General features: G+C 51.9%; 7 protein-coding genes across 7 annotated transcripts; 4 read left to right on the top strand and 3 right to left on the bottom strand.

The window, feature by feature from the left end:
• Positions 1–58: 58 nt before the first annotated feature.
• N7462_005037 (uncharacterized protein) lies at positions 59–1921 on the top strand (the record flags this gene model as incomplete). Its single annotated transcript, XM_057076762.1, has 6 exons — positions 59–222; positions 578–644; positions 708–778; positions 832–1012; positions 1066–1260; positions 1313–1921. The coding sequence occupies 6 exons, from the start codon at positions 59–61 to the stop codon at positions 1919–1921; spliced, it is 1287 nt and encodes a 428-aa protein (XP_056936267.1).
• A 1052-nt stretch (positions 1922–2973) lies between these two features.
• On the bottom strand, positions 2974–6673 carry N7462_005038 (putative PHD finger domain protein; the record flags this gene model as incomplete). The annotated part of the gene is made up of 6 exons (XM_057076763.1): positions 2974–4435; positions 4511–4557; positions 4628–5784; positions 5847–6325; positions 6420–6455; positions 6627–6673. The coding sequence occupies 6 exons, from the start codon at positions 6671–6673 to the stop codon at positions 2974–2976; spliced, it is 3228 nt and encodes a 1075-aa protein (XP_056936268.1).
• Positions 6674–7669: 996 nt separating this feature from the next.
• Positions 7670–9250, bottom strand: N7462_005039 (curved DNA-binding protein (42 kDa protein); the record flags this gene model as incomplete). The annotated part of the gene is made up of 5 exons (XM_057076764.1): positions 7670–7854; positions 7920–8732; positions 8801–8905; positions 8979–9062; positions 9223–9250. 5 exons carry the CDS (start codon positions 9248–9250, stop codon positions 7670–7672), a joined length of 1215 nt encoding a protein of 404 aa, XP_056936269.1.
• A 532-nt stretch (positions 9251–9782) lies between these two features.
• N7462_005040 (endonuclease/exonuclease/phosphatase family protein) lies at positions 9783–10661 on the top strand (the record flags this gene model as incomplete). The annotated part of the gene is made up of 1 exon (XM_057076765.1): positions 9783–10661. The coding sequence occupies one exon, from the start codon at positions 9783–9785 to the stop codon at positions 10659–10661; it is 879 nt and encodes a 292-aa protein (XP_056936270.1).
• A 1263-nt stretch (positions 10662–11924) lies between these two features.
• N7462_005041 (SWI/SNF chromatin-remodeling complex subunit SNF5) lies at positions 11925–14420 on the top strand (the record flags this gene model as incomplete). Its single annotated transcript, XM_057076766.1, has 2 exons — positions 11925–13895; positions 14082–14420. 2 exons carry the CDS (start codon positions 11925–11927, stop codon positions 14418–14420), a joined length of 2310 nt encoding a protein of 769 aa, XP_056936271.1.
• A 1421-nt stretch (positions 14421–15841) lies between these two features.
• On the bottom strand, positions 15842–20492 carry N7462_005042 (sister chromatid cohesion factor PDS5; the record flags this gene model as incomplete). Its single annotated transcript, XM_057076767.1, has 3 exons — positions 15842–18313; positions 18382–20055; positions 20154–20492. 3 exons carry the CDS (start codon positions 20490–20492, stop codon positions 15842–15844), a joined length of 4485 nt encoding a protein of 1494 aa, XP_056936272.1.
• Positions 20493–21697: 1205 nt separating this feature from the next.
• On the top strand, positions 21698–22108 carry N7462_005043 (Major facilitator superfamily domain general substrate transporter; the record flags this gene model as incomplete). Its single annotated transcript, XM_057076768.1, has 2 exons — positions 21698–21722; positions 21744–22108. The coding sequence occupies 2 exons, from the start codon at positions 21698–21700 to the stop codon at positions 22106–22108; spliced, it is 390 nt and encodes a 129-aa protein (XP_056936273.1).
• Between the last annotated feature and the right edge of the window lie 311 nt (positions 22109–22419).

Genomic DNA, 22419 nt, shown 5'->3' on the forward strand with positions numbered 1-22419 from the left:
GCAGTCAGGAGCAGAGCTAAGACCGCTAAGGCCAGCGTATCAACAGCAATTCCTCCGCATGGACTTCTCGGACGTCGGCATCCGCCACACGATTCTCAACAGTATCCAGCTGCACCACTTTTTCGACGTCTCTCCCTCTGCGGCAGCCGTTGCGAAAGAAGCTCGTCTGTGCGTGATTGCCATTGTGGTTGGGTGGATTACGACTCGCATCATTGCCAGCCTGTGCGAGTCCGACAAACCGTGCGATTGTGACCGAAGGGGCTCCAATCGTTCGAATTGTTCTAGTGCCGATTAGACTGGTTCCTGGGTCATTGGGTCTCTTTCAGCACGAATTGTTTATACGAAGCTGAATAAGGGCGACCAAGCAATCGCTTTTTTTGTTGTTGCTATACCCGAACGAAGTGTTGTTGTACATTAAGGGCCGCCATAATGAGGACTTTCGCGTCGCTTGCTTTGCTCGCCGCTGGAGCCTCTGCTCAAATGATTGAGAGCGCTAGCTTTGGATATGGTAGAACGTACGCGCCCAGCTCTCTCGCGTGTTCATTGTTCCTTCTATGGTCACTAAAAAGATCGACAGGATTTCGCCCAACCGAGACTCAGTTCCGGGATGGAACGTCCGCGGGGAAGGCCATGATCCGTCTTTTGTGAGTTTAATCCATCGTATCTTTCTTGATATGAACCCGTGGACCCATCTGACTCTCCGCTAGCTCTCTGATAAACTCATCCTGACCCCTCCCTACCCAGGTAACACTCGGGGATCGGCCTGGGCACATGAACCGTACGTGATCGTCCTGTTCTAACTCGTCGTCCGATATCCTAATCAATGTGCAGTATCACCCAACAAGAATGGACCGCAGAATTCCAATTCCGTGCCAGTGGCCCCGAACGAGCAGGCGGCATCCTTCAATTGTGGTATACCAAGGACGGGGAGTACCGTGTCGGCACTTCGAGCATATATACTGTTGGACAGTTTGATGGTTTTGCGCTTGTGATTGATACCCACGGAGGACGAGTATGTCATGATGGCTTATTGAGATAGTGGATGTCTACTGACGAAATATACAGGGCGGAAGCGTTCGCGGATTCCTCAATGACGGAACCACAAACTATAAGAGCCACCCCAGCGTTGATAGCCTGGCTTTCGGACATTGCGACTATTCTTATCGTAACTTGGGCCGCCCCTCGGTGGTGAAGCTGAAGCACACCAACTCTCTTTTGGAGGTGACCGTTGATGACAAGATCTGTTTCTCAACCAACAAGGTACGTAACAGTTATGACATTTGGTACGGGCTTGGTTGCTAACACCCAACAGGTTGCCCTTCCCGCCGGCAACACCTTTGGTATCACTGCTGCCACTCCGGAGAACCCAGACTCCTTTGAGGTGTTCAAATTCGTGCTGGAATCTGCTGCTGGCCAAGGTCAGACCATCCCCTCGAACCAGGGTAGTACCCCACAGCAGCAGCAGCAAGAGCAGCAACCGATTGTGAACCAGGACCAGAAGCCCCCAGCGGTTCGCGACAGCGGCAGCGCTATCTTTGATGCTGGCATCACTGCCCAGTTTGTCGATCTCGGTGGTCGGATTCAGCTCCAAAACAAAGCCATCAACACTATCCTCCAAGATGTTCGCGGCCTGGCTGGCAAGAGCGAAGCCAATCACCAAGAGCTCCTCCAAAAAGCTGCCACCAAGGATCAAGTGACATCTCTCGATGCCCGCCTTCAGAACATTGAACGCCTGCTCCAGAGCATCCAGCGCGACTTGGAGGGCAAGGACTACAGCAGCCGCTTCAACCAACTCCATGATACTCTGCGCTCGTCGCACCTTAGCCTGACCGAGAACATTCAGGGCCACCTACTGAGCGGCAAGTATTTCTTCCTGCGCCAATTCTACAAACTTCCAACTAATATGTTCTTGTCTTCCTAGTCATCACTGCATCTACCCCACGCATGGGCTTCTTCATCTTCCTGGTCATCGCTTTCCAGGTCCTCCTCGCCGTCTCATACGTCGTCTACAAGCGCCGCCGCGCCAACATGCCCAAGAAGTTTCTCTGAAACCACTTTCCACATCCTCATCCCAATTTTCCCCGTTCCGTCCCCCCGGGATTCCACGTTGCGCCCTGTCTGCATGTCTTGGAGGTGTTTGTGGACGTTACTCCCTTTCTTGCATGTCGTTTATTAGCTCTGATGTCCTTCCAAGGCGCTCGGCCTGCACGCTGTTTCGGATCTTTCATGTTCATGTAGAGTACGAATTTGACTTTTACTGTTTACGATGCCAACTGATTCCGGCTCTTTTCCTCTCCCGTATAATCTATAGAAGTTCTTAACATACGAGATTTACCGACAGGAGAATCGATTGATCAAACGAACAGAAAATATCCATTTGGGCCCATGCTAATCGTACACTTGAGATTCTTCGAGTCTGTGAATGCGCCGTCCTATGCTCATGACAACATTGCAGAATCCAAAAAAACAGCCAGAACAGAAAAAGGGCGAAAACACGACAAATGCAAAAAAAGCAGAACGCAGAAAGCAAAGCAACCAAAGCAACCCGGGCCCCCGGGGTATGATCCTTGTTCAGACAGCTCGAAGAAAGGGATGAAGAAACCAGATTAATAAAAGAGATGAAGAAGCCGTCAAACCACGAAACCGATTTGGGGGGGGGGGATTCAAAAGAAGATGAAGATCAGAAGAAAAGAATTCTGGAAGGGGACGAGCCCGCCTCGTAGAAAAAGAGAAACGCCACTGTCCATTGCTATGGGGAAGCAAGATGGTCTTTGTACGGTGCTAATGCCGAGTTCGCTGAATCAGAGAAGGAAATGGTCAGGGTTTGAGAGGAAAGAGATTTGGGGGTGCGGGGTGTTTTTGCCCCCGATTTGCAACACCTTTTCCAAAGGCCGTGGCCGTGTCTGTCGGCCACGTCCGCGGATGTTGGAGGGTATATCTGATGGGCTTCTGAGCGAAGTGCGTATGCTTTGTTTAAAGAGGGGCGCTCATCGTATAATGACGTTTCTGCGCCCGCTCGTCCTCGCTGGCAGATACTTCGGACCCTGCGCGGGGTCGCTTCTTCTTGGTGGGTTTGGACGTAGAGCGAGTCCCTATTTCTTTGTCAGGGTCAGCAGCCTGGGAATTCCGGGTAGTCCGGGTCCGCGGCTTGGGAGATCTTGGAGATCGTCGAACGGGAGAGGGTGAAGGGTGACGAGGATCCAAGCTCGCGGATTCTCCCGGGACAGAGGCAGCTTGGATGGCTGGGGAGGATGCGGCGATTGTGGTCATTTTCTCGAGCGCGGGAGTAGCAGACACAAAAGCATTTGGAGATTCTTTGGCAACGGTCGGGTTATCGGCCTTGGGGCCGGATTCGTTGTTTGAAGAGGAAGTTGAGCCCGGAGGGTCATTGTGACCGACTACAGGGTCAGCATCGCCCTTGGAAAGTCCGATGAGAGTAGAAGCAGCAGAGTATTCATCACCCGTCACTTTGCCAGATTTGATGTTGTCAATCATGCCATGGATGCTGGGAACAAGATCTGCGATGAGCTTAGCTGCCTGAGGTCCGTCGCCCAGACGTTCCTCGGCCATCATCTTGGTCATGTCGATGCATACGTTGGCAACAGCCCCATAGAATTCAGATTCACGGTGGCGGGTATCGTTCTTGACATGGGAGATAAAGTCCATAACCATATCTCCAGCCGGAAGAAGATCGCGCTGCTGGCGGAAGGCCTCGTGGAAGGTGCTCTCATTGACATCATCATAGGGTGCTGGCTCATTATCAATAGCAGCCAAGCCATCCTTGGGACGCCGCACCCGGCGCTCTTGAGGACGACCATCAACCATCTTGACCTTCACAAACTCATCCGGCCGGACATGGTTGGGGCACATCCACCCGTTGAAAGGGTTAGGGGGAGCCGCGCGGGGCGGGTCCAGGCAGTCCAGGTGGAAGCGGCAGGGACAGTAGTCGCAACGGATGATTGGACGATCTCCACTAGAGGATCGGCCACACTTGGTGCAAAGGATGACATGCCCGTTGTCCATCAGCTTCAGCAGGTTCGCATCGTTGTACGCCGGAGTTGAGCCAGGCGTCTTGGGAGGCTTAGTCAGACGCGGTATGTGGGGAACGGGCATGTAATAGCGCTGGTTCTTCAGGTCGGTCGGGTTGTGAGGGTCATACTGGACGGCCTCTCCAACCCCCACAAAGTACTCCTTGATATTCGCCGGGGGTGAGAATTCAGTCTTGCGCTTCTTGTGGCGCCCGTACGCGATCACCGTGGTGAGGCTATTGCGCACACCGCAGCGTGGACAATACCACTCACCCTTGGGGGGATTCTTTGGGTCAACTGCAGGTTCTACGCATTTGAAGTGGAATGCGTTTTCACACGTATCGCAGCAGAGCAGGTTGCCTCCCTGATTACAGGTGTAGCAGTTGTCCATATTCTCAGGCGGCTCGCTGTAAAAGCAATCACACAGTTAGTTCAGACCAACAGAAAATCATCAGGAAAGGCAAAGGAAGTTCAGAACATACATAGAATTTGGCATCTTTCGGCGGACATAGCCAGTGCTCCAATCATTCTCGCGATCAGAGTAGCACTCATTCGATGCATCAGACTCGGCAGAGATGGTGGTATCAATAGAATAGGACCGAGCGCGCTTGCCCAAGACAGGGGTGGGGGGTCTTCTGCAATGCTGGCTGCTTGGCTTTAGCGGCCTGGCGCTGGCGACCCTTCCCCCTCATCGTCGGCCGTTCTCTGAGGACTTGCTGAGAATCGGGGAGAGCAGAGACTGAAGGGGAAGTGGCCAGATCCCCAACAGCTTCGGCACCAGCAGCTTCTGACTGCTGGCTTTGGGTGGACGATGGATGATCGACGTCAGATGTTGTCCGTGTGGGACGAACAGAGCTGTGTCGGGCGAGAACGGCTTCAGGTTCGGCTTCCTTGGAAAAGTGTGAACGTTTTTCACGCAAAGTCTCATCCAGCGTGGGATCTGCCTCCCACTCACGGCGACGCTTAAAAGAGTTTTCGTTGACTCTGCACGGCTTTTTAGGCCGTTTGAGAGGTGCAGTGTTGGATTTGCCGTTCATAAAGGCTTCCTCCAGTTTAGGCCCAGACGTGTCACGGTAGATATCAGCAGTCTTAAAAGTGCGGCCTAGCTGCTCGATTTCAACGGACTTGGCTGATGATAGGCTGGAGTCACTAGCTGAGTTGTTGCGAGTGAGAGTTGCGGGGCGGCGTGTTAGGAACGCTTTGTACCATACCGCAGCATCCTCCACCGAATGGCGCAGCATTGTTTTCAAAGCAAGCTCCAGGCTGTGATCGGTGTCATCGCAGCCAATGTTGTTGATTAATGAGAGCTTGAAGTCATCCCCGTCGATGTCTGACCAGTAGTAAACGAGGCTCAGGGCCACGTCGTCGTCCCCAAGGCTGTGAGAGTGAGAGATAGCCAGTTCAACCACTTGCTTCAGCTGAGTGACATCGTACTTGCTAGATGTCGGTACAGGCAACGCGTTCAAAGCAGCAATGTAGTCGCGGTTAACGGGCTTCTCAGTTTCGGAGGTCAGCCCCTCCATCACCGCCGTGGCAGGAGGCGTATGAGCTCCGCCCAAAGGGGTTTCACTGTTGAGCACAGTGAGTTGTGTATGGGGGGCAGTCAAGGCTGGGTCAGACATGGTTCCATCTAGAGCGCCGTCAACTGGGGAGCCGATGAGGGAAATTGAAGCGTTTGTAGTCTGGGCTCCAACGGCCTCAGAAACGGGGGTTGCAAGATTTGTGTCCAGCGCATCGTCCATGCTCACTACCATCTCTTTCTCCCCCCCACAACGTCTTCAACAGAGTCCTCCCGGGCAACCGAGTTCTCAAACCCACTCATGGGGTCATCGCCGTCGTCGACGGCACGCGGTGTCGCTTCATCCGCGACCGGAGTGATAGGCGTATCGGTGGTGTTGCCACCACCGATGTCGACATGCGCCGTCGCCAGCTTCTTCAGCTTGGCGGCATTCTTGACGGGGGGAGTGAGCCCCACGCTCTTGTAATCCGCAGCCGTCGGATACTGGCCGATCGGCTTCATGGTCTTGAGGGTTGTATTCTCCACGGGCGTGGAGAAGCTGACGGGGTCCGCCCAGGTTGGGCGCGCGCGTGCACGGGCTGGTTCTTCCCATGCAGTCTGGAGAGACTGCGCGACGGGCGGGTTCACGGGCGCATTGCCCGGCGGAGTCGTTTCGGCGCGTGTCGAACGCGGGTTCTTCTTCTGAAGCTTGCGAGGCTTCACGGGTTCCGCGGGTTGAGAATTGCCCCGGCGGACGGAGGACCGAGTAAAGTACCCCATCGCGGTAGGCGGAACCGCCCTGTCTAGGGTTAGTGCCGAGTGCCACGCCAACCCTAACTGGCCTGCATTCCTACCACCACCAGACCAGCCGCGCAACACCAGATCAAACTTACACGCTGGGGTCCTTGCTGAAGCTTTCTTGGTGTAAACTGTTGTAGCAGAAGAAAGATGTCAGCGATGTTTAATTTGAAAGTCACAGCAATTAGATCAATGCGACGGCGCTCCGAGACATCAGATCATTCTGACATCTTGAAGACACCTTGGGTTTAAAACAGGCAGATAAGGTAGGAAAAAAGGTAAGCTCAAGTCCACCTATGTACCTCTGTTGAAGAAATTGTGGGCATGCGAGATGCAACACACCCAGCATGAGCTGGATGTGTGTGTTTGTGAGTGTCGACTCACGTCGACAGGAAACGGAATGACTGAGCAGAAGAGGAGAGGAAAGAGGATGAGAAGTGAGCGTTGGAGGGGCTTAAATAGGCGTGCGGGGTGATGGGAGAGATGAAAGAGCGTCCAAATGAGGATGTCAATAGTGTATTTGTTTCTGATGACAGGCTACTCGTCTAGGCCGCGACGTGGTGGTGCATGGACACAATACAAGGCATTATCTCAAGGCCCACCACAACTCCAAGGCATTCTCTCTACCTGTACATGCCTAGTTTCAAGTGAGTGAAGGCAGAAGACATCTTGATAGGCTATAGAATACTTGTTCTAGAATCTTTTTGGATGCCCAAGGTTCCAGAAGTTGGCCTTGAGGCCTCAATTGACTTCAATGTAGAGATCTTCAATCAGAACCAAGGCTACGATGAATATGACTACCTCCTGTAGGCCACTAAAAGAACTGAATATATGATGATTGGATGGACATGGGCAAAGAGGAGGGGGATGGGGTTGGAGAATATCTCGTTCTGGGCAGAACAGTCCTCGGGATTGTCTACTCTATGAACCGACCGTGTCTTCCCTCCGGAGGCAAGACAGCTCCGTGAGACTTTCTACATCTTTGAGAAGAAGGACGAGCTGACATCTCCATTTGGCGCCTAGCTTCTTTTCTGCCCCTACTGCTAATTACATGACAGAAGTGCCAGAAAGATGCCCTAGGGCTTTTTGGCTGATATAGCGTCGAATCGGTTCGATCGATATAAGAAGCCTCAAGGAGCAGGCACTGTCGGCCCTCTCCTGCATACATAGTTTAGGCATTGCCTGGTTTTTGTCCTTTTCACAGCAAGAAAATTCATATAACCCAGGATGGGGAAAATCGTTATTGGATATCTTTTTAGTTTTTGTTGAGTTTGCAGGAGTCTCCAGCGTGTAGATCAGAGTGTATTGCACATGAATCAGACAATGAACATGGTGTCTAATGCATTTACTCGTCACCGCCGGTAGTCTTCTTCTTCTTGTTCTTGTTCTTCTTGTTGCCGGTGGAACGGGCCAGGGGCTGCTCCAGAATCTTGAGGATCTCCTCATCCTCAATCTTCTTGTCGGACTTGAACTGCTCGACATCAATAGTACCGGGGGCAGCCAGCTTGGTGATACCGTTCTTGGTGATAGCTAGGAAATTATTAGCCATGTCTGTCGATAGAAAAACCAGTAATTTTTTTTAGATCATAACATACCGATGGTCGTCAGCAGACGAGAAACGGGGGAACCGTCAGCCTCACCAGCGGGCTCGTACGAGCGCAGGACGCCACCACGAACACACTCGACAACACCGACCTTGGCGGCCTTCTCGTCATCCAGCTGGCGCAAACTGAAGGGGAAGGTGCCGAACTTCTTGACAACCTCAGACAGAGTCTGGCGGGAGCTGGGACGCTTCAGGATGTAGGTAGTGGTGGTACGGCGGTGCAGGGTAGCACGGTGGTCGAGGGACTTGACTTTGCCGGAGCCCAAGCTGAGGCCGACCTCAACACCCCAGACCTCGCCAACCTCGGGGGTACCGTCACCACGGACTCCATCGCCGGGAGACAGAATGATCTTCTTGGTACCCTCGATCTCGTTGCGGTCAAACAGCCAGCTGGTGGTGTTCTCAACGATCTTGCAGTCGTAGGTCTTGGCAACCTTCTCCAGAAGAGTGGAGATCTGAGCCTGGGTCGGGGCCTTCTGGGCAGCAGCCTTGGCCTTCTCCTCGTCGGTACCCTGGGCCAACAGACCCGGGGGGACCATCAGACGGAGCAGAAGCTCGTTGGCGTAGTGAGTAGCGAGGACAAGGTCAGCCTCGCGGCCAGTCACAACGTCCTTAGCGGCATCCTTCTTGGCAATGACGATCATGTCACAGACAATGGTACCGAAGCCATCGATCTGGGCACCGAGCTGGATCTTGACGAGCTCGCCGGCCTTGAGAGTGGTCTCAGCCTCGGCGGCATCGGACACCAGAGGAGTGTAGGGAGTCACATAGGAGCTAGGCGAGACGGTGGTCGGGTGAGAAATACCTGACCGGCCAATGGAGTTAGTATGAAATGGATTTGGGCAAAGCTATGCCGGAAGAGATGGGACTAACCCTTGGCGATCTTCTTGCCCTTGTAAACCTTGGCGATCTCCTCATCGAGGAGAGCATCACCCTTCTGGCAGATCTCAACGATCTTCTCGCCCTCCAGGCACAGAGCTAGTAGACAACAGGTTAGAAACGTATGCAGTCTAGGGAAATAGCCGTGAAAAACGGAGGAGCAATAGCGTACCAGTGACGGCCTCGAGAACCTTGTGCGAAATCTGCGCAGCGGTCTTGTACTTGGTCAAGGTGTCAGGGTTGTTGAGGGTATAGTCTGGAGCAAATAAACAAAATGATTAGCTTGGAGGAACCAGCCCAAACAAGAAGGTCTAGAGATGCGGCCTGAACATCCGTGAAGCTCAGGACCTTCATCCGGCAACCGACGCCCACAAAACGTCAGAGCTTTCGCGGGACGGCACAGTGCGTTTACATACCAACCTCGGGTGCTTGTGTCTCCGCCATTGTGGATGGAATTGGCCTCCCGGAAGATAGTGAGGATTGGGTTTGTGCAGGTGGGTGTGAGTAGCAGCTTCTGAATCCGCAGGAAGCTGGAGAGGAATGGATCAAGAGCAAGTCGTGTGCAGCGAACGAGAGAGCGTTTAGCGGTGGTGGGGTTGGTGCCGTTGCCGCCCGAATTGTCAGGCGCCCACTGGCTCACTAGGGTTACGGCCGGCCAAGACGTCATTGGTCTCGTCACAGCCTCGAGTCGGTTGAGAGAGCGGCTGTATACCCCGCAATGAATGATGTGTCAAGAAACCTTTTGGCGGGAGCTTCTCTCCAAAGTCTCGTGAGCTTGGAGACTGCAGGGATGTGTCGGTCGTGGTGGTTGCCCTCCAATCACCCTCGTCCCCTCTTCGCCTTGTAAGATCCCCTCACTTCATGCTTCTTGGATCGTCCCAAGATCGCAACCTGCTAACATAGGACAAAACGTGTCTTGTTTCAGATTTGACCTGTTCTGCACTTTACGGTGCCGCTGTGATAGAGGTGATTAAGGATGCGATCCACTCCAGCGCTTACGGTCCGAGTTTTGACCCATAATATCCGATATGCTACCAACTTTCCTTTCAAGGGGGAGCAGCCATGGGCACAACGCAGGCAGTTGTTACTAAACGAGCTTGAGTATCATACGCGTCATGTAAGCGGTAGTTTTATTTGTTTGCAGGAGGTCCTTCATCGACAACTTGAGGATATTCGCGCAGGACTCAACCCAAGCCTGGGCTTCTCGGCGCCGACCTGGGCCTATATTGGAGTCGGACGAGACGATGGGCACCAAGCGGGCGAATATTCCCCGGTCTTCTACCAACCATCTGTCTGGGATCTCCAACATTGGGAGACTGTCTGGCTCTCTGAGACTCCCTCGAAGCCCTCGAAGAGCTGGGATGCGGCCTCGATCCGCATTGTCACCATCGGCGTCTTCACGCATCGGGAACATGGCAATACTGTGCTCGCTATGAACACACACTTGGATGACCAGGGATCACGTTCTCGTTTGGAAGCGGCTCGGATCATACGTGCCAAGATCCATGAGTATCAAAAGGGTGAATTCGGAGGCTTGATCTCCGCTGCTTTTCTAGCGGGAGACCTGAACAGTGAGGAGGACCAGGAGGCCTATTCTGATCTGACAGGCTCAGGAATCCTACAAGACACGTATAAACAGGTCGATGCATCTCGGCAATATGGGAATCATAACACATTCACTGGGTTTGGATATGGAAAAGCACCTCCGAAGCGAATCGATTATGTGCTTCTAGCCCCTGCTGGTAGTCAAAAGTGGCGAGTGGATGGCTACTCTGTTCTCCCCAACCGCTTCGATGATGGAGTCTTTAACTCAGATCACTGCGCTGTCGTGGCCGATCTCACCCTTGTAGGCTAATCCACCGTGCTTCACCACCCTTTCGAAATAAGCCAGATCGAGTCAGCTGTGTTGTGGATATCACATACGCCTATCGGGATCCGATTCCAAAGTATATGGGCAGAAGATGGTGCTGTTGAATAAATGCATTTTCTGATACCTGTATTCATCTATTCTTCGGATAGTTTATACCAGGCTGAAGGGTTCACTTGTAGAACCACCTCCGCCGAGTCATTAGCTACAAACCCCCGAGCCTACAAACTTATCGCAGTTTGATATACCGTATACCTGTTTCGATTGCAGTATAATGTTAGCATTCAATCAATATTTCTTGCTGCACGTGGAGAGCTGTCCTGCCCATCACGGTGATATACTTCGAGTTTCACTTGTGTTACTCGGGGTCGATTCGATATTCAGGCCTCATTAACAAGGCATAAACACAGCAGCCTACCCAGATCACATGATACAAGCAAGCCGTCGAACCAGCCCTGGAGCCGGTGTAATTCGCAGGCCAAAATTAGCAAAGAAGTTAATATTGGGCTGTAATTCTTTCTCGTATCGTAAGTTTGATACTTTTAATCTGATCGTCCCTGCCTGGAGGTGCGCATAGATAGGGGCACCGAGGACTGTCCTTGTGCCCGGGAGCGGACATCTCGTAATCCTGTCTCTCCTTTGAACTTCGCTCACACACACCCGCGACTCCAGCGAACAGGCACACCCACGCCGCCACCCACACCCCATCGCCCAGGAGAAACCGATCTTGTCTCGGTATTCAAAGTCACTGGTCGGCTAATATCTTCCAATCCGACCCCGATCCCATCGGATTCTCCTTGGACTACTGGCATTGCCCGTGTGAAACAGAACGAGAGAGCGCGCACCTGGCCTCACCAACCCCCTTCGACTGTGGTATGTTCCCATTGCCCATTTACTTGAAATAAGACGCCTGTTCCAATTCGATTCCTTTCCACTGTCTTTCCACTCCGCGCAGCTCGAGCTCGTCCCTTTCGTGGCGTCTTCGGAGACATGCGACCGTCGCGACACGTCCGTCGTTCGGCTTCACGGTCAACGAGCTGGGCTGCGCAATCGCGCCAATGAGGCCTGGCGGAGGAGTCAATGACTTAGTACCATTAAACTGACCTAGATCCAATTGCGCCTTAGATATCATCCAATAATGCGGCCGTAATTGTTCTGACCTCTATCCCTACCGCGTTGAGTGCCGCACCTTAATCGATCTCCATTGCGAGTGAATACCCGACATCCACCCTCTATTTACATAAGTTGGCCATGCCATCTCCGGAATTGAAAACTGGCTCGCCACCCTCCCAACACTCTCCTACAGGCTCCCAGCCGGGTGTCCAGAACGGCACCGGCACGTCTGATATCGGGGGTGTCAACTCTCTGAACCCTGGAATAAACGCAACCGCCAATGGTGCCTTGCCTGATACCATCGCTGGAGGAAAACAAGACGCCCAAGCTAAGATGACTGCATCAAGCGCCGATGGTGCCAACGACGCCAATGGAACCCCCCAGTCGAACGGTACAAACGGATCCGCACAAAGTCGCAAGCGCTCTCGTGATGGGTCTGTGATTCCATCCGGTGAGGTCTCGGGTCCAATGGCCGTGAGGACGCGTGAAACACCTGTTGATAAGATCTTGCTGGAACAATATGTCAATCGTGAATTTCAATACTCAGCTGCCGTGGCTTGGCAAAACCCAACCCAGGAGTTGCAGCACCAGAAGCGGGCAGAACGCGATTTTCTATTAGCAATCCGTCGTGAGAATCAAGGGAATCCAGCAGCACTGTTTGGGGTTGGCTACGAGGGGTTTGGAAACCCGCGCACAGATCTGCGAAATCAACACCCACAATTATTGTATCCGTCCAACCGACGTCGGCCTGGGAACCGGAAAACTCGGGAATTGAGAATCTCTCGGCGGGATATGAAGGTGCAAAATGAGCAGATTGAGGACCTGGTGCCAATTCGCCTGGATATCGATTGGGAGAAGATCAAGATTCGAGACACTTTCACCTGGAATCTCCACGACCGCGTTGTGTCACCGGATCTATTCGCCGAGAAACTGGTGGAGGATCTTGGCCTTTCGCTAGAGACATCCGCTCCGCTGATGCGCATGATCTCGCAGAGTATCCAGGAGCAGTTGATGGATTATTATCCTCAGATCTTCATACACGAGGATCCCCTTGATCCTCACTTACCGTACGCCGCGTACCGGAATGACGAGATGCGTATTCTGGTCAAATTGAATATCACCATTGGTCAGCACACCCTTATTGACCAATTCGAGTGGGACATCAACGATCCACAAAATTCACCGGAAGAATTCGCCTTGCGCATGACTGATGACCTTTCTCTCTCTGGCGAATTTACCACCGCGATTGCTCACTCAATTCGGGAACAATCTCAACTCTTCACTAAATCTCTTTATATCGTTGCCCATCCGTTCGATGGCCGACCCATTGAAGATCCCGATCTCAACGCCTCTTTTCTCCCTACTCCTGTATCTTCAGCATTCCGACCTTTCCAAGCGGCCAAGGAACACACTCCATATCTTTACGAATTAAACGAGGCCGATCTCGAGCGTACCGAGATTTCTATATCGCGTGAGCAGCGTCGCCAGAAACGATCTATCAATCGGCGAGGTGGCCCCGCTCTCCCAGACTTGAAGGATCGACAACGCACGATTCGAACCTTGATTGTTTCTTCCGTCATTCCTAACTCTGCAGAGTCTTTTGACGAAAGCAATGTCATCAAGCGATCCGGCTCTGGTCGTCGCCGCGGAGCTGTTGGCACCCGTGGAGACGACGAATCCGATGATTTTGAAAGCGATGACTCGGATGAAGGATCACCAGCCATTGGCCCGCACCTTTCTCAAGGCACTGCCCGTACACGGGGCATGAGAGGAGCGGCCACGGCCGCTCACGCCGCTCTGCGTGCTAGCATGGGACAATCTGCAACTCCGGAGCCAGTTCTGCAGGAGCCCGTCCGGTTGTCTTCCCGACGACAGCAACTGCGTGAAGAGAGTGTGGAGGAATCCGAGAAGTTGATCGTCAAGTTCAAGATATCCCGAGACAAACTGGCAGATCTACGAAGTGGGAAACGCATCTTCGACCCGGCACAAGCTGCCGCACGCGCCATGGCGCCCCCTTCCGACAAGCAATCTCGACTACACCACCCGCCGCGACCTCAGCAAACCGGAGCCGTCGATGCACCGAACCCACCCCAGCAGGGGGTCCCAGGTGTGAGTAGATATTGAACTGTTCTTTCAATTTCGTGGCCCATGGCTGACCCATGCGTGTGCGTTCTCAGCCTCCTCCGCCTACTTGGCTTCAGGCTGGTCTAAACCGGCTTAAGCAATCCCACCCCAATGATTCATTTGAAGGTGTAATGCGTTATTCTGCTGTCGATTTGGAAACCCTCGCTCCAGTCTCCAACACGAGCAATCTTCAAGCCGGACAGAAGATCAAATATCAATACCTCCCCCCGTATTCGCTGTCATGACTGTCCCGGAAAGCTGTACACCCCCGGTCCCGGTATGACAGTCGACAACTTTGAAGTCCATCTTCGCAACCGTCAGCACAAGGAGCGTGTGGAAGAGAGATTGGTGAAGACTGGCGGCGGTGTTCCTGTCAACCCTGATGTAAGCGGCAGCGCCAGTGCAAGTCCAGCTCCAGGTGCTGTGACCTCAGCCAGCGCCAGCCCTGCCTTGGGTGCGGCTCCAATCCCAGGCGCTTCACCATCGCCGGCAACAGGACCCCAGTCATAATTCATATAGCGCCTTGACGAATTCATGACGATGGCGTCCTGCATGTACGAGATCCTCCGAATGTGAAATCTCTTCCCTTGAATGGCTTGTGCTCCTTTTTCTTTTGACTCCGTTTCTTTTGGTATACCGAAGGATCTCTCTCTCTTCCGCTTTCAACCGCCACTCCTTCTCTTCCCTCCCCCTTCACTATTCTTGTCATGTTGTATAGGATTTTTGAGTCTGCAGCGGCAGAGCGAATCGAATTCGTGCTTTTTCTGTGTTACGAATGGCGCTAGATGCGTTTTCCACCCAGCTTGTTTTATTAATCCTTTATCTGCGTTTCGCGCCCATGTGTAATAAAGTTGTGGGGGACGGTAGGCTTCCAGTAAATACATGCGTTTTCAACCGCATCATCTTTCGTGAGCTTTTTGGATTCAGCAAGTTATAGAACTTGGCGTACACATCACGCTCGTATACTACACCGATGTCCCTGGCGCGATGCTTATCAAATATCCCAAAGTCGGGGTGTCCTTGATAGACACATGCACCCCTTTATGCGCGGTGGAACTACTACCTGAACACTATTTCAATGCCTCAGGCCTTCATGGGTGGACATCAAGAGACTGATACGAGCATTGGCTGCCATGATGAGAATTCAAAGATTATCGTACATCGAAATACCACTGCTAGACTCTTTACGATCGAGCAGAGGCTTGCAAGCATATATTTCTCAGCGGTCTCATGAACTGGGGCAGATCTGCCTCTTCTATGAGACTATTTTGCAATAGGATCAAGTGGGCAAGGGTTGTCAGGACTAGTTTTCAAATGACAATCTTCAGAATTCAGGTTTATCTATCGAAATGCCTTTGATAGATTAGCTTGCGAGAACGGCAAATGTTGGTCGCCGCCATTGCTATATGCCATAGAAGCACACTCCTGCCAGGGAAGCTGGCAAGGAGGCAAGTGGGAGGTTTACATCAATAAACACATGGTGTCCTGCCTGGATAGACCACGAATTACTACTACGCAGTTGTTTCTTGCCTGGCTCTCTGGGATAAGCCGGGGGCAATATTTCAAAGGAACAGACATTCTTCAGTAATTCAATCATGATTTCACGGATCGCACCTCAAGGCTGAAAATAGTTTTGACATACAGATGATATTTAACTTGCGCTAAAGATAAGCAGCAGCATTTATTGCATACACTCATGAAGCAACAACATAGACTTAGCAGGCTGATGTAAAGCATGAAAGACAGATTGGGTATACATCTCGAATTGTCGTCGACTGCGAGAAAAACAACACAAGACAGAGATATGAATATGAAAGACAGAAAGTGTCATGTCCCAGTACAGCAGAGAAAGATAACAATGGAGAGCAGATCGGATCGGGCAAGCGAAAACAGTGGCGACATCCGGTATATTTGAACTGAAAAGCTTTCATTTATCCTCGACGAGAAGAACGACGTGTGGGCAAAGTGGTTGTGACAGGCTTCTTTGCACGGCTGCTGCTCTTCTGCTCGGATGCCTTGGCGCCTCGCTTGGGGGGCACCGGGGGCGAATTTTCCTTCTCGCTGGTCTCGTCCTCGGCCTTCTCTTCGCCTTGGTCCTCAGCATCTTTATCGCTCTCCTGCATTTCTTCGTCGGAATCCTCCTCGTCATCTTCTTCGACCTCTTGAGCATTATTCCACTGTTCCATTTCCATGTCATCCTCGTCACTGTCCTTGTCAGCATAGCTGACACCCTTGTTCCCGGTGCCTCGGCTGCTGCGCCTGCGGGCAGATGACGAGGTGGGCTTCTCATCCCCAGAGGCATCGGACGGCCATTCATCATCACCAGTACGCTTCCGTCTGGATGATGACTTGTTTGACACACCAACAGAGGACGTAGACTTGCGGGGACGACGAACAGACTTGTCTGTTTCTCGACGGGCCTTCTTCGATGCAGACGAATTTCCATTCGCACCGGTGGATTCTGGCTTGCGCTTCTTGACAGAGGCACCCTGTCCACCATGAGACGAGCCCTTGGACTTCATCGCGCTCCGTACAACACGGTCCAGAAGATCATCCATTTCATCGGGAAGGAAGTTCTTGTCTGCAACATCCTGTGCCTCGCGGTGGCTGTTCATAGAAGCAAAAAGTGAGCTGGGAACACCCATCTTTCCGGGATAAGTTTGTAAGAGGTTGGTAGCCCCACTGCTGCCGCCTCCGAATTTATGTTGTTGAGAGTAGATGTCGGCGAACCGTCGTATGGTGGCCTGGGCCAAGTCGGATAATGTGTGGAGGCGTGTGGAGATCTCGTCAGACTTGGTAATTCCATCACGAAATTGCTTGACGCGTTGAGCAACATGGAATATCAGAGATAGGTTGTGCTCGTTGGCCACGGCGGAAAGATAGTAGATGATGTATTGAGAGAAGTCGCTCAAGTCACCGAGCTTGGTTGACTGGTCCAAATCATCAGATGGATAATCAGGGTGGTATGCAAGCAGTGACAAAAGACGTGGGAAGATTAACTCCATCACCATCGTTTGTTCTGTCCGCTTTCCACTTGCTTGAGCTTGTTGTGAGTAATATGCAGCTCTTGATCGTAGCCATGTCGATGTGCTCTCCTTTAAGGCTCTACTAGGCTCAAAAGCGAGCAAGCAGGTGATGATGTACCACCGATGGCTCAAGTGAGACTGTTGGACAAGCTTTTTCTTGAGGTGGCTGATAAATGCACTCCGCACCTGAAGAAGGCGGTCTTGAGCCATCAGAGCAATGGAGTTGAAGTTTTCTGGAGTCAGCAACTGATCGCAGAGAACGCTAGAGGAACACAACTTGACAATAGACTTGGCAGCAAGGAGACGAAGACGTGATTTCTGAGCCTCAGGAGTGTCTTTTTTCTTAGACAATTCACCTTCACCAGCAACCAGTTTATTTAAGGTATCATAAACGGGCTCAGCATGCGCACGGAAGTCTGTCTCACTATCCGACCCATTCTCGGCTCTGAGCCGATTGACAATGATCTTCAAAGCCCATTCCTTGGCTTGGGTCTCTTCATCAGTGGTCTCAGACCAGCTGTAACCTGGGTCTTGCTCTGGAGCACGGTTGGTCAAAAGAATCTGATTGATGGCAATAGAAATGATGGCATCGCTTTCATCATCTGCTTCTCTAGGAGCAAGCAAGTTTAATTGTGATAAAGCGGCAAGTCGAGTGAGGAAGTGGTCGGATCCATATGTCCACTTCTTGACGCATTTCTGGACTAGATCTTTTGCATACATCTCTTTCCGGTCGGCGGTGGCCATGAGAATCGAGACAGCATGTTTGGCAGAATGCGGTGAAGAGCTGTACAAAGCATAATTTGCGAGTGCTTGCAAGAATTTACGCTCCTTTGGAAGTTTCGCGGGGAGTTTCTTGGCAAATCCGGCACAAGCTTTGAGAATCTCTTCCGTGCTAGCATCACCAGGCGAGTTGGCCTTTGGAGCTTGAGATTCGAGATCTCTGCACATTTCCTGAACCTGGGCCTCCAAGACTTCGGGATTCTGAGTTGATATTCGCTTCAACATTTCTTGCGCCGCATTGGCCAGCCCATTTTCATCTGTCCGAGATAGACTCATGATTGCCGGGATGTGACTCCGGTTGAAAACCAGAGAGGCACAACGGTATAGTAGTGGAGTGATGGTTTCGAGCAGTGGAGAGTTATTGGCATTTTGTACTCGTCGCTGGAGTTCCTTGATAGCCTTAATTACCGTGCGGTAGTCGCTAACAGCGGTCATAGCAAAGCGGATCAACTGGTAACTACGCCTGTCATGGACCTTAGCAAACTTCCATAAATCCGCAGATGCACGAGAGGCATCAGGAAAGGTTTTGGACAACGAGTCGATGACTTTCAAGAGATGAGCCTTGACTTGATCTTCATCCTTATCAACGACACCACCCTAAAAATTCATATCAGGTCAGCCAAAATGAACATGAGCTGTCGATAGAGACGGCTTGCAGTGCTTACATTGTACTTCTCACACGCCTCCAGGTAGTACGTCATGGCAGTCCTCATAGATATTTGACGAGTGAGCATGACAAAAAACACCTGTCGGGCCTTTTCGTCCAAGCCACGAAGCAGTGTCAGAATCCGTCGAACGCGAATCTTATCAACATCAGTTTCTTGATCAGCTTCAGAAGCCGCATTTTCCTTCTGCTTCTGTGATTGGTTCGAGCTAGAACGAGAAAGTTTGGACTTGACGGGTGGGTAATTAAGCGGGAGCAGAGTCTCAAACAGCACTCGGTCAATCAACATATGGACCTCCTGGTCGTTGGTATAGAAAGCGTCAAATATCTTAGACGGAGCATCCTTCAAGAGAGATACCACGGGCTCTGTGTTCTGCTCAATGTCCCCGGCAGCCACCGCCCACATACGAGCCAAGATTTTCATAGCATGCTCACGAACTTGAGGCTTGCGATCTTTGACTCGCTCTGCAAGAACGGCAAGCAATGAATTCTCCGTGGAGCAACCGCCCTTCATGCCCAGCTTATGAACAATATGGGACAGACCAAATTGGCCAACAGTATCGACGGCGGCGACGCGAACCTTCTCATCGGCATCCCGAAGCATTGAAGATAGACTGTCAACGAGAGATTGCTCTTCAGTCTCACTGAGACCTGAACCCCCGGCAGAAGTCAACAGAATTCGCCCCACGACTGTAACCCAAGCAGCGCGAACCGAGGGAGTCTTATCTAGTCGCCGGCTGAGAAAAGCCTCATAGGCTGAGCCATGCACTTGAGAGAAAGGTTTCGGAGACACTGGTGTGAGAAGAGCATTGGGCTGCGTGATGGTCTGCGCATATTCCACTAGTGTTACAAGCGGATATGCCGCCGGGTCCATAGGTGGTGGTGGTGGAGGCCCAGCTACACCAATACCCGCCGCAAGATCTCCGATAGTCTGGGTAGCCAGCAGCCGCAGAGCTACGGATTCTGCAGACAACTCAGCCTCTACCTGCGGAATAACATTCTGCAAGACCTCGGGGCAAGCGCGCCAAAGTTCTCGTATCAATCGATGCGCCTTGCTTAAGTCCTTGATATCCTCTCCCTCCTCATCCGAGTCGTCAAGATTCGGCTTTCGAGCGCCGGGCTTGGACCCGTTGGCCTGGCCGGCAGGGGCAGAAGCGTCGATGATCACGTTGTTGAAGTACTGACTGATGTGACTGGTCATTCGCTCTGGGCAGGCCTGGCAAATTGACTTCGCCATGTCGTAGGCCGGAGGGTAATCCTTCAGCAAAAGAGTCTCCTGCTTGGCGTCCAACGGTGTATCGGGACGTTTGCCCTTCTTGGAGTTATCCAAAACACGAGGGTCAACCCGTAGGAATTGAGCCACGATCGTATCAACCACCTCAGGAGCCAGGACTGGAGTTTCATCGATTACCGTAACGAGTAGTCGAGTCATGTCGAACTCGACTCCCTTGGCCACCTCCTCGCCGGTGGAGGCCTTCGATGACCCCGAAACTATATCAAAGCAGCTAGCGAAGAGAGGGACAATCAACGAATCCGGATGATCCAGATCTGTCATGAGGACGATACTCTTGACTTCAGCAAGCGAGGCCAAGACATAGATGTGTTGCGCATTGTAAGCGTTGGACGGGTCCGCAAGTGCGGGGATGATGGAGGTGATAATGCATGTGAAGATATCCTGTTTCATCAATTCCTTGCAGTCAGCGCACATCCCACTCAATCTACACGATTGAAGTGATCTTCAAGATGTCATTATAATTGACCGGTCAATCGTACCTTGAGCTGATTCCTGGTGAACGGCGCATCAGGTGCGCAGAGTCGCAAGACATCGACAATGGAGCATGCGGCCCAGGCCCTCACTCCCTTATCCTTGTGCGCGAGAAGATGGGCACTAGCAAGCTCTTGGGAAACCTTGCGCAGGGACTCTTTATCGATTTCTTCCTGTTCCAGTTTGCGCAGTTCTTGGGAGAGCGTTTGCAGACGTTCAAGGAGATCTGCGATGGGAATGGCGGCGCGCCCCACGCGCCACGAGAGGGGCTGACTGAAGGACAGACTGCGAAGACCAGTCTCATCCTCTGCCTCGTCGGCGGGACCTTGGCGAGTGCGCGAAGGCATGGTGATAGCAGCCGCGCTCACATGGGGTAAGGGAAGAGGGAGGGACGCGGTGCGAAAAGGGTTTAGAGTGGAGGTTGACCGCCCGGAGACGCGTCGCACGGGATCGCGTCTACCCTACCGACCGGGTGGATTCCCTTGCGCTTGCGGGAGAGCTTCTCGCTCTCTGCCCAAATGGAAGAATAAAGAATACATTGGATTTTTGTTGAGTGGTATTGTAAATCTAGCATGAATATCCTACATTGAGAGAGAAAGAAATTGATTCCAGAGTTCGGTGACGGTACAGTGGACGATACGAATCGGGATCAGACAAGATTGTACTGAAAGCTATTCATGGCAACCTAATTCCCTAGCGAGTACTCCGTACCTCATAGGTACCATGTACAAGCTGGTACTCGCTACAACAAACCAAGGACCAGAATCATATATAGATAGAAGAATAGATCAATACTGCTGGATGCAATCGACCGTGTGTGTCCATTCGAAAGCCCGAGGTCCAAAATACCAATGTCGCTCCCCACGGTTAGAAAGACACCATTTGGACAAATTCGGGTCTTGGCTAGAAAAACAAGGACGATGATGTTGTTGGGCCGAACAGATTATATAGGAGATGATCGATTAATTGAAGATCTGCGCCTGTAGATTGATCGCTGGTATGATTATGATGGTTTGTTCCATGGGTTCGTACATTGATCTGCAGTGGCCTCCATATAGTTAGGGTTTTGCATAGCGTGAGTCTGACCAGCTGGAGCTCGTCTTTGGGATGTTCAGAGTGTTTCAGGTTTATTTAGTGCAATCCGAGCTGTCAGGATCAGATAGTCGGACGTAAGAGCTGTATTCCTTTAACTCCTTGTTGTCGGGATTCAAGGCCACAGCATGTGCCCGAGTTCGCTCCCTTTCGGCCTTCAGCCCACGCGAGGCCCGGGAGCCCGAGCCGCCTGCCGACCATTTTCATGAGTTGACACGAGTCAACTCATGCAATGCACCTAATTGAGCTGGATTCGCGCAGGCCTTTTAGGGTTTGTACACTTTGCATGCTCCATGAAATTGCAAACCATGTCATGGTGGCACTCAACGCCCAAGTTCTCGCTTAGGACTGGGCTCTTTTTTTGCCGACGCCTCAGTAATCACGCTCGCTCGCTCGCGTCTTCGGATATTAGATCCTCCATACACTTACTCCACTTACGGATCTAGCAACAAAGGTGGAGATGCATATGGTTCTTGCCCCAAATCGTTTGTAGTTCTAGCCAACAGGATGCGTCCTCCGGGGACGCTGGGCTTGTGTCGGCCTGGGTATCCTGGTCATCTTCATGCAAGGCCTCAACTACATCATCGACGTCTACATGATGTTCGCTAACTCGGCCATCGCCGCCAACACTCTCATCCGGTCCATCGCCGGTGGTGCATTCCCCCTCTTCGCAAACCAAATGTACCAAAACTTGGGTGTCAACTGGGAGTCGAGTTTGCTGGGCTTCATTACGGCTGCTATGATTCCCGTCCCCATCTTGTTCTCCGTCTATGGTGCTAAGATTCGGGTGATGAGTGGCTTTCTCCCAAGTTCTAAACGCTGTATAATATTCGACGAGTCCGTGTTGAAATATCCTGGGCATGAATTTTGATGGTTTTGTTTTCCTTATTTTAGTGACAGCTGCATTGTTTGCGTTTTATACCCTTTATGTACCTGCTATTGCATCCCCATGTTTGAGGGGCCTTTATTACAAGTTTAGAAAAGAATACATTAAAGCTGGCACGTCTCAAAATTGAATGCTTGGAGCCGCTAATGTCCAAAGGACAATCCCATCAAGGTCCAACTTAAGGCATGATAGATAGCCCGTATACAGGATTTCCTGTTGATGAGCAGCAGCATCCCTGATGGAAGAGTAGCGTATGCTGGTGAAGCTAACTCTTGGACACCGTGTAGCCCATCCCA

The sequence above is a fragment of the Penicillium macrosclerotiorum genome (genome assembly GCF_028827735.1).
Source record: "Penicillium macrosclerotiorum strain IBT 26536 chromosome Unknown utg000003l_segment0_segment0, whole genome shotgun sequence".
In the NCBI taxonomy this organism is placed as follows: domain Eukaryota; kingdom Fungi; phylum Ascomycota; class Eurotiomycetes; order Eurotiales; family Aspergillaceae; genus Penicillium; species Penicillium macrosclerotiorum.